Source organism: Lynx rufus, unplaced genomic scaffold (assembly GCF_022079265.1).
Source record: "Lynx rufus isolate CCGP_SWC_20201006 ecotype Redwood Valley unplaced genomic scaffold, mLynRuf1.p SCAF_9, whole genome shotgun sequence".
Classification (NCBI taxonomy): Eukaryota; Metazoa; Chordata; class Mammalia; order Carnivora; family Felidae; genus Lynx; species Lynx rufus.
In genome coordinates this window covers 53,505,642-53,523,949 of record NW_025814897.1, presented here as the reverse complement: position 1 = coordinate 53,523,949, position 18,308 = coordinate 53,505,642, and the positions used below count along the sequence as shown (strand labels likewise).

General features: G+C 51.7%; 1 protein-coding gene across 1 annotated transcript in view; it reads right to left on the bottom strand.

Annotated features, from left to right (window-relative positions):
- TENM4 (teneurin transmembrane protein 4) overlaps positions 1-17,634 on the bottom strand; it is a 383,504-nt gene extending 365,870 nt beyond the window's left edge. The window contains exons 1-2 of the mRNA XM_047071426.1: positions 17,397-17,634; positions 12,549-12,818 (exon numbers count right to left, since the gene is read on the bottom strand). Of these exons, the coding sequence (XP_046927382.1) occupies positions 12,549-12,818; positions 17,397-17,619 (493 nt within the window). The 5' untranslated portion in view covers positions 17,620-17,634. The remainder of the gene's footprint in view (positions 1-12,548; positions 12,819-17,396) is intronic.
- Positions 17,635-18,308: the final 674 nt, after the last annotated feature.

The window sequence follows — 18,308 nt, the reverse complement described above, 5'->3', positions numbered from 1 at the left end:
TGATAGGGTAACTCACAAGCTGCACGGGACTCACGCAGAGAGACTCGCGCAGAAGAGTTAACGCAAAGGACCGAGCCTGCCACCTTAGAAAGGTCAGCTTGCAAGGCTGGCCCATGGCTAGGGTCTGGTTAAACAGGTCCTTACCTGACATGAAACCTTCCCTAAATGTTAAGAGTGGCTTTGGGCTGCCTGGGTGGCTCAGTCAGTTAAGCATCCTACTTCGGATCAGGTCATGATCTTGTGGTTCAAGGGTTCGAGCCCCGTGTTGGGCTCTGTGCTGACAGCTCAGAGTCTAGAGCCCGCTTCAGGTTCTGTGTCTCCTCCTCTCTCTGCCCCTCCCCTGCTCACACACACTCTCTTTCTCAAAAATAAGTAAACATTAAAAAAAAAAGTGGCTTGACCATGCCTAGGCAGTGTGTATAAATAATGAGCGTCTTCCTTCTGAGAGTCTAAAATTTGGGCCTGAGTTAGGCAGAAGGCACCTATGTGACCAGCCCTCTGATGAAATCTTTCGGCACAAGACCTCTTTTGAGCTTCTTGGTAGAGAGCACTTTGCATGTCATTACCACTCATTGCTGGAATCAGGCTCATCCCGAGTGACTCTGCTGGGAGAGGACTCTTGGAAGCTTGTGCCCGGTTTCCTCCAGACTTCACCCTCTGCACCTTTTCCCTTTGTTCATTTGCTTTGTATCCTTTTGCTGTAATAAGTCTTAGCCATGCGTCTCACTGTATGCCGAGCCCTGTGGGTCCTTCTAGGGACTCACTGAGCCTTGGGCACTCCCCCCTGCACACATGCATGGGCTCCAAGTTCAAAGGTCCCCTGACAGGGTTCAAAGTCAGGGTGTGGGCTCAGGTGCCCTAGACCAGGGAATTGATGTGCTAATTTATGAAATGTTGGGTATTAAAGGACATCGTGAGCTATTACACACTCCCCAAATGTGACTAATAATGGCCCAGCGTCACAGCTGACTTTTGAAGAGCTTTTTAAATCTAGCTGAGGGAAAAAAGTGACACAATTATTTTCTCCAAATAAAATGCATCTTTTAGCACTGCTAACTCTAGCGTGGAGGTAATAAATTATCGAAAGTTGTGGACGTGTGTAGAGAGAAGGGTAAATCCTTTGGACTTGAGCAGTTTCCCTCTTTTTTTTGCTACCATGTAAGGCCACAGGACTGGAGAGATGCCCGCAGTACCTTACTTCTAATGGGTTGTCTACCTTCTGACTTAGCCCATTTGGTTCCTATTGAAGAGTCTCCTCTGCATTTTCACAGCCCAGTTCACACCCATCATGGCCCGGCTCTCCTCCCTCTTCCACCCTTCTGAGCAGCTGGAGTGGCAAACAATCTCCCTTTGTTTATACCACACTTCAAACCTGGTTTGCTCCATATGATTATTTGCTTTTTGGAGGCACATTCAGAAAAGCAATTTGTTTTGTAGCTAAGGTCCTACAAAGCTGAGCACAGAAAACTCATTTAGGAGCCAGGCTGCCGAGTGGCAGTGGAAAGAAAAGTGCTCTTCAGTATTTGGAACATAGAGGGTTCGGCTCTTTATTTGAAAGGAAGTTTCTTGCCGAACAAAGAGCCCAGGCTGAGATCCTTCTCCTAGTGCGACTGGGAGAAACGGGCCTGAGCAAAATCAGGCCCTGGTAGCTGGGGAGTCATCTTTGGCGGAAGGGGCCAGGCTGGGGCCAGCTGCCAGTTACAGTTACGGACAACAGTGTGTGGGTGTGGGGTCAGAGGGACCTGGGGTTGAATTCCATCCCGACCACTTCCCAGCCGTGTGATCTCAGAGCACTTCCAAAACAATGAAGACACAGATATCTGCCTCCAAGGCTGCTGCAAATGTTGAACAGAATGTGAGAACACTTCGTAAATCACAAAGTGCCGCACAATTAATAACAACAACAGCCTAAGCTTATACGGCACTTCCTATGCACCAGGCACTATTCTAAGTGCTTTAACCCTCTGGGCTCATTTAATCCTATGAGGGAGACAGGAGAATTATTCCCGTTGTGCTGGCGAGGAAACTGAGGCATGGGGAGATTCAGAAACTGGCTTGTGTGACACTGTGTGACGCAGCTAGTAAGTTGAAGAGCTGGTGTTCAAATCCAGGCAGTCTGGCTCTCCGGAGTCTGTGCTTAAAGGTGTGAATTACCAAGCATTTTGTTTTTGTTTTGTTTCGTTTTGTTCGAGGGGATGGTCTTGCAAGCTGGCACCTTTTTAACTCAGAAAACCGTTGGCACTCATCCCCTCGAATAGTTTTGCATTCCTGTCTCCCGGAGGCAGCACGGGCAGGGGTAAGAGCTTTGGATTTCAACAGCCCTGTGTTAGGTATCAGCTTTGTGACTTCCTGGCTGGCAAGTCACTTAAGCTTTCGAAGCCTGTCTTAGTCAGCTTGGGCTGCCATAACAAAATACCACAGCCTGGCTTCGACAACAGAAATACATTTTCTCACAGCTCTGGAGGGTGCCAGCATGGTTAGGTTCTGGTGAGAACTCTCTTCCTGGCTTGCAGATGGCTGCCTTCCTGCTACGGGCTCACATGGATTTTCCTCCCTGCACGTGCATGGAGACAGCCACGTCTCCCTCTTCCTTGTCCTCTAAAGGCACTAATCCCATCACGAGGGTGCCACCTTCACGACCTCATCTAAACCTAATTACCTACCATCACACTAGGGGTGAGAGCTTCAGCATGAATTTAGGACACCACCCCACGCACAGTGGCGCGAGGGGCAACTTCATCACAGCAGAACGGGAAGAACAAACTCTGTCCTGTTGGTTGACGTCCTCACCTGGATCAGGGAAAGCATTTGCCCCCTTTGACCTCTCCCTGCTTAAACCTTTTGTGTGGTTCCCTACGACCTTCAGGGGAAAGGCTGAGCTCTTGAGCCAGCAGTTTTCAGCTGTCCTCTGCCATGATGGGGCCCAGTCTTTCTCTCTGGCCTCCTCTCCTCTTAATCCCCACCGGCTCAGCCAGGACAAGCTGTTTGCTATGTCCTGAACAGTGCACACGGCCGGGTGTCAGACCTGAGGCTTCTGACTGCTGGCTGAATGCTCCTTATCTTCACCATTGCTGCTCCCTGCCATCAGAAGAGGTTGGGAGCAACCTCTTGGGAGTTGAGTGGCTCCCTGCCACTTTGGGAAGAGTGTAGGGGAGGGCCTGGCTTTCTCTGAGACCTCTCCCCTGAAGAGGTACGTTGTGGGGTTTGCCCGGAGTCTGGATCTACATCCTGTGAGTAAGCACTGTTAACCTCTCTGCACTACGCTTCATGTATCAGGCTCACATGAACTCCCAGGAGCCCTCCCTCACACTGTCACGTGTTCCACACGCTTCTCTCTGGCCCAAAGTCAAAGGAAAGAAAGCCATTGCTATACTGTAGTCAATCTGTTTGGGTTGATTAGTGTGTAATTAAATTTGTAACAAGCATCCCCGGGTCGGGGGAAGGCAAATTTTACTTAACACGCTAGCTGCCTGTGGTGCGCATGTAGATGTGCCCAGGTCCCTCTCCGGTTGCCTTTGTGCTGACTAGAGAGATTCAGCTGGTTAGGTGAACGCAGGGATGGCTCTTCCAGTCCCCTGTATCTTCCTGAGTCAGCTCTTCCTGTCTGGGGGGTGCCTTTCCTGCTGTCTTCACAGCTCACTGTTACCCTAGGGCATGTTGGTCACCCCACTGGCCATTCTCATAGGAGAGATGGCTGGGGTCTACAAACCAGGGATGCCGGCTCTATCACCATTCACGCCATGTGACGATGAGCAAGTCGATCTGATCCCAGAGCCCAGCCTCCTTCTACTGAATCGTGAGGCCCTGACAAATCTATACTCATTCTCAGTAAGGGGGCCTTAGAAGTACCGATGTTAACAGTTTTTGGACAAGACTGTGACATCATGGATTGTGGAATCTTCAACCTAAGGGGTTCTTGAAGGAAAGGAATTGACGTGCACAAAGTCCTGCTATGTGCCAGGTACCATTTTTTAGTTTTAAACTTTTTTTCTAACTGAACCCCTCAGTAAGAAACACACTGTAGGTGATGACCTAGTTGACCTAGTGCAGGTGCTGCGTGTAAAGGATAATTAAAATAAAAATTCACAAACTGACTTTCCTCACTATGTGCTATGAACTCTATTCTGCTCCTCTCGGTTCTCTTTGCTAATACTATTTTAAATGATTGTGCTGAGCCACAGCCTTTATTTCGGGATTGGTCGTGACCCAGTTTGGAAAACACAGTATTGACCCCTTCGTGTGCACAGTCACCTTTCAGCCTCGTTACAACTTTAGGAGGTAGGCACATGTTCATTGCCACAATGCAGATGAAGAAACCGAGGCCTGGTGAGATCCAGTAGGTTGCACAAAAATCACCCGATTCCTGAGCGGCTAAGCTGGGATTCTGAGTTCAACCCCAAAGCCCATTCTCCTTCCAAGTCATCTTGCTGCCCGAGATTCCAATAACCTCATCTGGTTGACGGGAAAACTAATACCTGGAGAGGAGTGGCTTGCTCAGGGTCACACTGGGACTGGTGACAGAGGCTAAAACTGAAACCAGGTTTGTCCCTGGACTCCACACACCCTGGCACTGGAACGAGGCTCCCGTGGGTAAGGGAGCTCTTTCCCCACCACCAGTTACTCCCTTCTCCCCTGAAGTCATCCTGGATTAGATGAGGTTGAAACAGGCCCAGGATCCATTCTCCTGGGACAGAGCTGGGCTTATTGATGGGAAAAAAAAGATGCCTGGAAAACGTCTTCTGGTAGGAAGTTTGTCACTGTGCACATCATTGCTTCCAATGAGTTGAGAATCGTGTTGGCTCAAATTGAAAGCAAAACTGTGGTTTGCTGTACCTCTCTGCACACGGCAGGTCCTAACCTAGTTTCGAGAATGCAATCTATCTTAATTTAGCATAGCTTTGAATCTCCCTATCTCGCTTTTCCTCTTCCCAGTGCGGAAGGAAGGTGCTCTTGTATTAGCATGTTCTGCCCACCAGGGAGAGCAATGAAGCTCGCCAGTGCCTCACGGACTGGGGAGCATTGAAACTGGGCCAGGACTCCTTAAAGTCCCCTTACAAGGAACTCCCAAGAGCAACACTGTTCGTGGCTGTCAGATACTGGCTTCCAGATCCTAGGCAATTCTAGCAGACGTGAAGCTACGGAGAGGAGGCCCTGTGTCACACTTCACCAAGGCAGTTTGAGGCACCCGGCCAGAAGGAAGGGTTTTATGGAAATATGGCTGAAGGGAAGCCAAGATAATAACAAAACAAGATGGTGCCAAGAGTCTCATGTGGGAGGTCAGGCAAGGCTGGGAGTGGGAGTCAGGCAGCAAGGTCAGCAGCGGGTTGGAGGGTGGGATGAGGGACGGGCAGGGGGATTGGCTCATAGCCACGGCCATGAGAGAGCACGGGGTGCGGCACGGGACAGGCCAGTACTCAAGGACCTGGCTGCTGGGCCAAAGGAGCTGTGAGGCTAGGAGAAGGGTCAAATGTGTCCCTCCCCTGAGAGTACCCGGGAGCCCATCTCGGTCACAGAATCTGAGTATGGAGGTCTTCCTCGCTGCTACAAGGCCCTGGAGGGACCAGGGAAGAGGTGGCTTGTTCCCTTTTCCAGGCCCAGATACTGTCTTCACTGCCTCCACGCTTCCTCTTTGTCTTAGCCCCTATCCTCTCTCTCTGGATTATAGCAATAGCCTCCTACGTTGACATGGCCCACTAGAGTCTACTCTCAACAGAGCTTCCAGAATGCTCCTGTCTTAGCATCAATCAGAACCTGTCGCTCCTCAGCTCAGGACCCTCCCGCGACTGCTCATGCAATGGCCTGCCCCACATCACCTCTTTGACATCTCCCCTACCCCGGCCATACTGGTCTCATTGCTACTTTTCACACAAGCCAGATACGCTTCTGCCTCAAGGCTTTTGAACCTGCCCACCCTTCTGCCAGGATTGCTTTTCTTCCAGATGTCCTCACCACTTACTCCCATGCCTACCTCAAACGTCACCTTCTCAGTGAAGCCTTCTTTGGCCACCATGTTTAGAACTGCAGCCTTGCTCTCACCCTGGAATTCCCTCTCCCCTTTTTCATTACATCCTGCAGCATTTAGTTTTTACACTTGTTTATCATCAGTCTCCCCACTAAGCAGTGGGTGGTTTCATCTGTATCGACCATGCTGGGACCCCAAGACCTAAAACAGTAACTGGAACACAGTAGGTGCTCAATAAATAGTTGTTAAATGACAGGATCCTGCTCACTCTCCAACGTCCCCTCCGAACACATCCCCTTCCCATATTCTCAGTTACACTCCTATCTTCTAACTTTGTGGGACACACCTTTTACTTGTCCACCTTCATGCCTTGTCTACCGACAACGCCCTTTCTTCCCCCTTTTCACCTGTTAGTCTTTTCCACCCCTCAAAGCCCAGTGGCCAGCACTTCTTCCATAAAACCTTCTCAGATACCTTCTGGTTGGAATTTTTCTCTTAAACCTCTATGATCCCTACTCTAAATGTCTTTTGTCCAGCAGGTCACAATCTGAGAGTGGCCTGGTATGATCTCTAGCTCCACATCAACTCTAACAGGTTATGGATTCGGTTTCTTTTCTGCAAGCTTCTCACATTGACAAAGAACATTATGTTCTGAAAACAGCTAGAATCACCTCCTAGATTATATATATATTGTACACGTTGAACTAATAAAAACATGTTTCTATAAAACAGAACAAACTGTGGAGTGCAGTGGCTAGGAAAGATCATGGGTATTGAGGAGAGGCGGATTTGGACTCAGACCCCGGTTCTGCCATTTACTAGCTGTGCAACCTTCAGCAAGTCACCTCTCTGAATCTCAGTTTCCTTGGCTGGAAATTGAGGAAAGGCTAAGAGTTAATGGGCTTGTTGTCTCTATGTTCCTTCTAGCTCCTGGATTCTCAGATTCTCGGGTTCTCGGGTTCTCTAATAGGCTGTTTCTAATCCTTTTTTTGGAAGTTGGGGCCTTACAGCACTCATTGTCCATGGATAGCTGCCCAGGTGGAGAGTCGAATTCCCTAATTCCTCCGTGTTCCTGAAAGGGAGTATGGGCAGCTCATGAGGCAGAAGTGCAGTCAAACCCAGCTGTCCAACTTCTCAGGCTGAGGGAGCCTGGCTTCCTACCTTAGAAGATGGAGCCTTATGCACACAATGGCTGGGTAGCTGCAGTTTCTGGCCTCTCAGGGAATTAATGATAGATATGCTTATAGATTTTTTAAACCAAGTCTCATGAGCATGGGGCTACGGAGGGTAGAGGATAAATTGAGTTAAATTGGTAATGAGCTTCTTTCTCACTGTGCTTTGGAGATGCTCCCCTAATCTTCTGACTCTGAATAAGCAATTTGGCTGCCTAATTAGGTTAACCAATAATTTCCCTTTTGACACCCAGGCTGCTTGATACTTTTGGGGTAACTGTGATTCTGTTCATCATTTCTTTTCTAAATGCATTTCTCAATTTGCCTCTGGGATTAAAGCACAGAGTAAATTCTCACAATTCCCCAGACCACCCCCCGTGCCCCCCGCCTGCCTCTTCACATGCCTCTAAGCCTCGCCTGGTGCAATTTTCTCTACCGGGAATGACTCTCTCTAGATCCCTGATGCTCAGTGAAATCCTACTTGGCCTTCAAGCCCACGTGCATAACAAGAGTGAGATGAAGGAATGAGCCTTTGCACCCTCAGGGTAAGACCAATGGCTACTTTTACCATCATTCCACAGCTCCTTAAAAAATTAATATCAATAGCCAGCATCAGTTAAGGACCAACACAGACTGCATGCTTCACAGGTATAGCGTAGGCTCATAGTAACGCATCAAGGAAAGAAGACATGCTGATTCTGTTTTCTTTTAATTATTGTGGTAAAACATACATAACCCTTTTTTTTTTAATGTTTATTTATTTTTGAGACAGAGAGAGACAGAGCGCGAGTGGGGGAGGGGCAGAGAGCGGGAGACACAGAGCCCGACGCGGGGCTCGAACCCACGGACCGTGAGATCATGACCTGAGCCAAAGTCGGACGCTTAACCGACTGAGCCACCCAGGCGCCCCAACATACATAACCCTTTAAACCAGTACAATCCAGAGGCATGAGGTACATTCACATTGTTGTGTGACCGTCACCTATTCATCTGCAGAACTTTTACAGCATCCCTACCTGAAACTCCGCATCCATTAAACCCTAACTCCCCATTCCCTGCTCTCTTGGCCCCTGGTAACCACCGCCACATTGTCTTAGAAATGAGGAAGCCGTGGCTTGGGGAGTCGAGGGGCCTTGCCCAAGGTTTCAGAGCTGGACAGGGCACAATCAGGAGAGGAGAGCAGAGGTCCTCATTAGACTCCAGAACTGCTGCTCTTTCAACCCTGCAACAGTGCCTGCTATACCTCCGCTGTAGACAGAGACCCAAGGTCGTCCTATCTCCACCTCCCTGCTATTCATCTAGACTCCTGACTCCAGAATCATGCCCAGCACACTGAGGGAGCTTGGGATAGGTATAGAGCGAATTACAATATGCATCTACAACAGAGACGTTGTTGTCAGACTGACCCAGCAGTTGGGAACGGAGCTCGAATCGCAACCTTTGCTTTCTAAAAACATTTATTGATGCCAACTGTGTGCCTGGCCTGGTGCCAATTTCTCCATGCCATCCCCTAGCCTGCTGGCCCCACTCAGCAGAGGAGGCCCGAGGGCTGGCTCTGCCTGACGGCCGTGGTGCAGAAAATTTGTGTTTACATTACCCAGTCAATTCTGTATTTATTTTGGATATTAAGCAGTGACATAAAAGCTGCTGACATTAACCTTCAGGGGCAGAAACTGGCTTTAATGGACCCCATAAAAGTTATTATTGATGGCAGCTGCATGCAGCATCGCCATGACCTCAGCAAAACCCTCCACCACTATCAATACTGTTGACAATTACTATTGACTAATGCGAGGCTGGGTGGGTAGGCAGAGTTGATGTTCCTTCCTGTGGCTGGAAGTTGCTGGAGTTACTCTGCATTTCACATTTGCTAAAGATCTCTGAGAACGTGGTCACGTATTTTTGGTGGCCTCAACTGAGAGTCTAACACTCGCTGATTCAAATGGAGGTGGGCAAGGAGCTCAGATTATAGGACTGAAAGATCTGAGTTCCCACCCAAGCTTTGGTGACCTGCTGACTTCCCAGCTCCACCGTCTCCGCCAGGAGACTCTTTGGAGCCTCAGTTTCCCCATCTGGGAAATGGGAATGACATGGCACTGTCATGAGGATTAAAGGCAATCACACATGAGCGGTGGCTTGACACATGATGGGCCCTCTGTATGGCTCCCCTGTACTTCTGGAAAGCAGTCACACTCTGAGGTGTCTGGCTAATGTACCCAGTGCGATAGGGTCCCGTTCTGGTGGCAAGACCCAAGTTCTCATCAAAGAAGGAGAACTAGGGGAGGGGATGAATGTGAGACAGAGAGAGGAGGGCAGAGGAGGGAGAAGGAGATGGGAGGGGCATGGAGAAGGGAGGGAGAGCAGACAGGACAGAACCAGACTCCTGGGTAGGGCCTGGTGTCAGCTCTTCCCCCTTCATTCCCAGAGCCCCGGTCCTCAGCTGTAAGTTGGGGAGACAACGGGGCACACAACAGCACTGTCAACTTCATCAGTAGACAAAAGGGAGCCATTCCTACAGCTCACGCACTGTCAGTATGATTCACTGTCACTATTTAGACACGAGGATAACAAAGCTGTTAGCGTAGCTTTCCACCGAGGGGCAAGTGGACAAGCACGTGGGCAGCTGTGGGTGTCTGGGCTTGGGGAGTCCAGGCCTGGAAGGGCTGCGGAGGTCGGGGGATCTCTGTTAGAGTCACCTGTCCACCTCCTTCGCCTGCCTGTCTTCCTCGAGCACAGCGAGGCTTGAGTGTGGCAGCCAGTGTTGAAACAGACCATCGGAAGAGAAGGAAGAGGTGGCCCGGCCAGGGGAAGCAGGCAGCCATTTCCCGTCCCCGTTATCAATTTCCCGTCCCTGTTATCAAAGGCTGAAGCTCTTGAGGCTCCTCGACCATGTCATTATCACCCAACAGAGGCTTAATTCAGCTCTAATTCCGCTCTCAGGGAATATACAATAATGTGGGCGGCGTGCACCTCACCCTGTCATGACTTTGTGGAAAAATGATCATTTGTCACCAGGGCCAGAAGCCTGCAAAAGAGCAAACAACCTAAGTACTTCACTGCAGAGGAAACTCACGGTCACTAGGGCTACAAGAATAAAGATCTTAGAGTCATGAAGGCCTGAGTTCAAATCCTGCCTTGCTAGTGATGTGACTTCTGCAGGTATCTTAACCTCTCAGTGCCATAGTCTCCTTATTCTGCGCAATGGGGATGATACAACCTACCTCAAAGCAGTGTTCCTGGGGGGAAATGAGATCCTAGAACTAAAGCATCAGCACTGCTTGGGGGCCGCTGGTTAGCAGCAGCGGCTGACTGCTAACGTTGCTATTATCATATTATCATTTTCTTCTTGTGTGCCTCCATCTTAACACAAGCATTTCAGATCACAGAATCCCAGATCTAGAAGGGCTTGCGGGTCCTTCAGCTCAGCTCTTCCCCAAAAGTGTTCATTAGAACACCGAACCCATCAGATGCTCTGAGAGCAAAGTGTTCCATGCTCACATCAATTTGGGGAATGCTGCGTATGTCTCTCCTAGGTGGTTTACCCATTAGCAGGCACGTTAATAGATTAAAGGCTCTGAGAAGTCCTGCAGTAAAGAAATTGGCTTAAAACAACATAATGTTTCCTACATTATTTGACCACAGGGCACTTTCCTGCTGTCATCCCCACCCCACCCTAAGAACTATTAACATTCTCAGATACAGGAAATGCTGATTTTGTTTAAAACTACTTATTTTACAGATGAGGAAAAGGAAACAGAGGTCCAGAGAAAGAATCCAACTTATCCAGTGCCACACTCCGGGTCAGTAATGGAACTGAGGCTCCCTGCCTCCTGATCAGAGACCATTTTCTCTGTAAAGGCCTTACATATCAAATCCGTGCTCTTGTTCAGTACATGGCGAGGGTGGGGGGCAAAGGGGCTGCTGCCTTGACTTGGGCCTTGGTGGGAAGCTGGGAAGGTGGGAAGGTGGGAAGGTGGATGGCTTGTCACTGCAGAGAGGGGGATCTCCCTCGGTGCTGAGGTCATTGTCCTCCTCACAGGGCAAGGGAGGGTGACAGGGCCAAGCCAGTATCCAGGCACTGCTGCTCCCTTACCCCTCAGACAGGTGCACAGGCTCCCACGGGAAAACTTCCGAGCTCTCTGGGAGGGCTGGTGGAATGGATATTTGGAACTCTGCCGCACCTGACTCTTTAAGGAAATAAATTTCCCACCTGACCCTGACCTTACCTTGTCTCCTGCCCGACTCAAATCTGGGACTCTGTTGTGTATAACCTAGCTAGAGCAACCTTTTCAGAGATTAACCTGCCTAAGCCTTCACCTCTGACCTGGTCTCCACCCTCGCCCCCCTCCCCAACACACGCCTCTGGGGAAGCCTGCACAGGAATTAGGAGGATCCTGCACTCGGAGCTGGAAACCAGTAGGGGGCACTGGTGCCTGGCTCGGCCTTTCCAGTTTTCACTCCCATTGCCCTTCCCACCCTGGTATGGAAGCACTAGCACATTCCCTTCCTGGACTTCTGAGACCAAAAGCCCTCCCCGCTCCCCTGGGCAGAGGGGCTGTCCCTGTCTCCACTCCCCTCCCCAAGGCTGTGCTGCCAGACCCAGCAGCGGCTTTCTCAGTTCTGGCCCGGGTCCACAAAGCTGCCCAGAGTGTGGCTGGGCACAAAGCACCGGAGAAGGGAGACCGCAGGGCTGCAACTAACCCAGAGCCCCTCAGACATCCGCCAACGAGTTCCCAAAAGTAAGGAGGGAAATTCTGAAACCGGGTTCCCGCCCTTCCCCTGTACCAAGGAGACATGTGAACGAGCTGCCATCTTTTTCTCCCACAACATCTCTTGGGCCTTGGAGGAAGGGGTGCAGAGGTGAGGGTGTGATCGAGCCCAGAACCTGCACGTCCCCAGATCTGCACATGAGATCGGGGGAAAGCTGGAGCAAACCCTCAGGCTTTGAGTTACCCCAACATGACAGTTTTTGTTCAAGGCCATCCTCTGACCAGCCTGACATACGGGGGGAGGGCGCCCCCGGTGGAGACCCCCCAGGACTGCTGAGCACCTGGAGGCTGGAGACGGAGAGGGATTCAGGAAGGACCAGATATGGCTGATGCAACAGAGAACAAGCTGCTGGAGATCCGTTACCGCTGCCCCCCCTGCTCCCACCACAGGCACCTTGCAAGTAATAACCCTGTGCCTGAGGCACCTCCCAATCTGAAAACCCGAAAACAAAGGGCAGTGACCCAATCTCTGCTGTGTCACGAGTGGGTAGGTGTTTTGTGTGACCGTGCAAAAGGCTCTGACTTTTGACCACTGAGAGCAAAGCAATTTTTCACCAACTTTACCGGAGCCCCAAGCAATGGAGCAGAAAATCAATATTGTAATTAAAACCCTGGCACCTGGCACAGGCCAAGGTGGCCACTCACCGGTCTCGGTGTTCTCGTGCTCAGTGTCGGTGAGCGTGAGGTTGGAGTTGGCCCGGCTGGACAGGCAGGAGCTGCGCCCCGACCGTGTGCTCCGGCCCCAGAGCCGCACGGGATGCTCAGGGGACAGTACAGTGTCGGCCTCAACGTCGGCATCAGAGCTGGCCCCCATGGAGTAGCCGCAGTGTGGGAGGCCTATGTCTGTCCGGTACAGGGTGCCATGAGGGGGCGTCACCTCTCCCAGCCCTAGCTCACGCAGGGTGAAGTTGGCTCCTGGGAGGAAATGCAAGTAAGCTTGGTTAGGGTCTCCTGAGCAGGGGTCTCCCCACCAGAAACCGGGCCGCCCACCCCAGGATTCACTGCTGTCTGGCGAGCTTGTGTGGTGTTCTGCCCACGTGCCCCACTGCCGAAACGGCTCCTTCTGCCCCTCCCCCATCAGCCCACCTCCTCCACTTCCTTTAAGGCCCAACGCACATGGCCCCTCCTTTGTGAGGTCTCCCCTAATACCTACACCCTGGGCGGGAGTCCTTGCTTCTTCCTGTATTCAAGCCCATTCTGAGAGTCCTTGGCCCTAGTCATCCTGCACAGTAGAACCAAAGGCCTGACCCTTCTGCTGGTGATGACTTCAGCAGGGGCAGGAAACCTGTCATGCTCATTCCTAAATCCCTGCGCCTAGAACAAAATGTGGGACTCAGTAGGGGCTCAGGAGATGTCTGTAAATTGAGCCTTAGGTCTCTTCTTCTGATCGAGAGAGGACTTGCCAGAAAGGAGCACTCCTGAGCCGAGTGGACGCCTAGTTGATGAGACGCAGATGGCTGTCCTGGGATCAGAAGGTCCTTTCTGGTCAAGTCGGGAAAGCCTAGAACACGACAATGAAGATGGTGACTGGCAGAGAAAAGGGGGCCCCAAGCAACACCACGGGCTTCCTCATGCTAGGCAGGGCCGGGACCATGGCGGGGATCTGCAGGCTTTGGGGCAGTCCAGGGAGCCAAGCACACAGAGCTGGATTGCGGAGAAGTCTTGAGGGCTCGGGGAGGCCTGGAAACATCCAGGACTGAGGTCAGTGAAGAGGTGGGTGAGGGGAGTTCACTGGGGGATTAGCATTTGAGCAACAAAGGGAATGGTAACTTCCAGGAAAGACACAGCCTCCATGTTGCACCTGAATGTTGGCTCAACGTCTGTTCAAGGATGGCTTCCTCCGTATTTCTAATATTCCCATGAGTGTTTGGGGGATGAAGAAGAAGGGGTGGACAGAGGCATTAACGGTCCCATTCCAATTAAACCACTTCTCTGGGAAATGACTTTATAATCAGGTAGCTCCCACATTTAAGCCAATTCCAACTGGCCGTGGGTTTACAGACAAACAGCAATGAGCAGGGCGTGGTGCCTGGCTTTCCAGGCAAGTGGGGGAGCTACAACCAAATACACGATGACAGGTGGAAGTCCAAAGAGGGGAGATCCACGGAGAATGTTCTGGGAACACACAGGCAGAAGGTGGGAGCTCAGAGGACAGGTCTGCAGATGAGAGTGAACTTGGAGAAAGGAGTAAAGAGGGGAGCATAGATGCCTGAGCTTTGAAGGATTCCTGCAACCAGGGCCAGGGCTCAGTGGGAAAGCCCGCAAGGCCAGGACCTGCCAGAGAACAGGAGGGGAGCCAGCAGGGAGAGCCCCTACCACCATGGTGTGCATCAGTCTGCAAAGAAGCCCTGTGCTCCTGAGCGTCCCGGTCAGCTCTGGGCCCAGACCTCTGTACTGACACAGGGTGCATGTTCTGTAGAAGTTTCAAGAAAACAGGCAGACACACTCTGGCAGTACTTTGGGGGATGGATAAAGAAAGGGAAGGAGCAGGGGAGGAGGGACCAGTGGGGCCACTGGGAAAATAAGAGCTGCAGTGGAGGCAGGGTGCCCCAATCCTGTGGCTCAGGTGGTTCATGTTGCTCCAGCCTTAATATGAGGTTAAGGTCATGAAATAGTTCTATACTGGCTGGCAACTGATGTCCAGGCCCACCCAGTGCCCCTGGCCTCCACCCTGTCTACTCTAGCCCCTCCCCATAAACAACCCCCAGCCTCCCCATGATGTGGCACAGCAGGGACCTCTGGGCTCTGCTCAGTGGCCAGGCAGACATTCTGGTTGGTCAGGGTATGGGTCAGACCGATGTCAAATATTTTGAATATCCCCTATGTGCCATCCTCCGGTCTGCCCTCCCTCTGTGCCCTCCTTCTAAGTAGAAGAAACTCCACATTGGAGACCAAATCCCCGGTCTGCTTTCCATCCTCTCTGCACACCATACTCACTGCTTGCCCCATTTACCTCTCTCTGATCTCCCTTCTCCACCCCTGTCTTGTCCCCTGCCTCTGTCCCAGCTCATGCTTGCCCCATTTACCTCTCTCTGATCTCCCTTCTCCACCCCTGTCTTGTCCCCTGCCTCCGTCCCAGCTCATGCTCCTGCCCTGATGGGCTAGACCTCTCAAGGAAAGCCAGTCACACATCAGAAGAATGTGAAATAAACAGCCCAGGCTGCATCAGTTTCCATGTGGCTTGCCCTATATACCCTTTTAAGCAGCCAGAGGCAGCGTGAATATGAGTGAGCTGAGAGATCTGTGGACGGAGAAGTGCAACGTGATGGCTGACTCTGAGGGCTCAGCGATCCCTTGGAGCCGGCTCAGCCCCTCTGAAGTGTGAGCTTAGGAGATTTATTTCCCCAAATGTGGGAAGTCCTTATGATCTGTTGACTTTATGGCCTTTTGGCGTCTTTCATGAGGATCCCAGGACACAGGCTGACCTATCACCCTGCTCAACCTCGACTTGTGTGATCTTGGGCTGCTGCAATCACCTAAGACTCAATGTTCTTGTCTTTAAAGTGGGGGTGATAATCTATGACCTGCTAGCCTCACAGAATTTTTAAGGATCTCGGGAGGTAATGGGTGGGGGAGTACTCTCTAAACTGTCATGGCCATGTCTGCCTATGAAATGGGAATGATTCTTATTTAAAATTTGTAATGTTTATTTATTATTTTTGAGAGAGAGAGAGACATGAGCAGGGGAGGGGCAGAGAGAGAGGGAGATACAGAATCCAAAGCAGGCCCCAGGCTCTGAGCTGTCATCACAGTGCCCAACACGGGGCTCAAATCCACAGACTGCGAGATAATGACCTGAGTCGAAGTCGGATGCTTAACCGACTGAGCCATCCAGGCGCCCCTGATTCTTATTTTTTATAAAGACAAGAGGGGGATCCTCTCTGCAGCCTCCTGTGCTAGGGTGGCATCCAGGCCAAGCTGGGCCAGTCAGGGATCACTGAGCTCTATCAGGCATGGGCGGGACAGAGATGGAAGCAAGTTTTGATATCCTTTTGTCCCTTCTCCTCGTTGAGACCCAGAGAAGGCAATGAGTGGTAGGCAGAATCTTTGAAGCATCTGCTCCACACCAGGCACTGTGTCAAGTACTTTATTTACAATCCTCATTAATCCTCATGACCATCCTACGATTAGGATCACTGTTAACCCATTCCCCAGGTGAAGAAGCTGAGGGCAATAAAAAAGGCAGATCCAGAATTCAACTGGAGATCAGTCAGTTGCCAGTCTGAGCTCTTAAGCACAAGCTGGAAAAGAGCTAAAGATCGTTCCTCTTGAGCCTGAGAGGCAGCATTACAAACAGGCCAGCTTTCATGTGGATTCAGGCCTGTGGGAGAGGCCAGGTGGGTGTCAGGCTATATGAGGGTATACACGTTTGAGACCGGCTCCTCTTACCTCTGTGATCTGGGGCAAAGGATTCAGCTCGGGGTTGTCGTATGGATTAGACAACAGTGCCGGAATGTATATAAACTACACAGCACGCTGCCTGGCCAACCCTGGCTGTGGAAGGGAAGCGGGTAGGGCAGAATCAGCGACTGGTAGCAGCCCGTCAGGCATCACAGAGGGCTCAAGGGTCTGCAGGCAGAAAAATAGGAATCACTGCAGCACCAGGGTAAGGAACAAATATGGCAAGTGTGGGAATCGTGAGTAGGTCTGCGTGTTGGAGCATGGGTGGCAGGGTGTGGAGAGGCGGGGGACAAAATAGTCCAGGAAGAAAAACGGATTTGGGGAAAGTCCCTTATGCCAGCTTAAGGAGCTCAGGTTATGGACCAGGGGGAGTCATTCCCAACTTCACTCCAGGTGCAGTGCAGACAATGGCCCAGAGGTGGCAGCACTGGGTGAAGGGGGGCTGTGGTCAACCCTCCCGGGGAGAGAGAGGACAGTGGCAGAGTGGATGAAGAAGAGGGATGGATCTGAAAGTTACTTTGGAGTAGGATGGACAGGCTCTGGTGATTCGTGTAGGCCGGAACTGAAGGAGAGGAGTCAGGTGCCAAGATATTATCCAATTACCAAGACTTTAGGTCTATTTCAGGAGCAACGCTTTGACAGACCGGGACGATACTTGAGGCAAAGAAGGTAATACGTCTGTTGAATGGATACATATATGACTAGTAATAAAACGAATAACTAACTTACTCCGCACTTGATGTTAGCATGCTTACCGCTTACAACATGCCCCTCTAGCCCATTCAGTGCAGCCCATCTAACAGATGGGGACTGAGGCCTCCCGGAGAGCTGGTGGCGGTTCTGAACGCAACCCCGGTTAGTCTGGCCCGGAGCCCAGCTCCTAACCAGCTCTTTATGCCCACGGACCGGGTGACCACGAAGATGAACTTAACTTAAGCGTGAATTACAGGCAGGCTCTGACCAGATCTGGGAGCCAGAATAGCCGAGACCTGGTTGTTGGCCCGCGTCCTCCCGCCAGCTGTCTGCTCACCTGCGCACGCACCCAGGTGCACAGCTGCCCCTCCCCCCCAGCCCGGCCCCGGGCGCCCTCACCTGCGCGGCAGAACTCCTCGGCCTCTTGCGGCACCATGTCCTTGACTCGGCCGCCGTAGGCCAGGCGGGCGTCCTGGTCGTAGGCCTTCAGGGTCTCGCTGGAGCTGTAGGACTTCTGTGGAGCCTTGCCCTCCTCGCTGTCCGCGGACGAGCTGGTGTAGCGGCGCTCGGCGTCGCGGCGCCGGGTCAGCGAGCGGTACGGCTTCCTCTCCTTCACGTCCATGGCCTCCGGCCCGCGCTCCTCCACATCCACGAACAGGGTCCTCGCCGCACTCAGGGCTGAGTGGTCTGCAGCCGGGAAACGAAAGAGAGGGTTGAGCCCGGGCCCCAGGAGGCAAAGGCAATACCCGAATCCACCCCGGCCTCGGATTCGCCCTGCGATGCTGTGGACGAGGGACTTCAGACTTGGAGAGGGGAGGGCTCCACAGCCACAAAGAGATCAGTAGCAGGGGGGGACTTGCACCCGGGGCCCTCTGAGGATGAATCCTCTTTCTGCTCCTCCCCCTAGCCGCCAGGAAGAGGCTTCAGCCTCCCCTCCAGTGATGAGTATCAAGGTAGTTGAAAACAAAGACCAGAGGGCACTGATTTCAGCAGTCTCCCTAGATAGGAATCATGTGTTTGTTCCCATCATGTCCCCAGCTGGGATAGGGCCTGACACGGAGCTGGGGCTCCTTAAGAATTCGTGAAATGGGGCTTCTGGTTGGCTCAGTTGGTTAAGCCTCAGACTTCAGTTCAGGTCATGATCTCACGGTTGGTGGAGTCCAGTCCCGCATTCAGATTCGCTCTCTCAAAAATAAATAAAACATTAAAAAAAAAAAAAAGAATTTGTGGGGGCGCCTGGGTGGCTCCGACGGTTGAACGTCTGACTTTGGCTCAGGTCATGATCTCACAGTTTGTGAGTTCGAGCCCCAC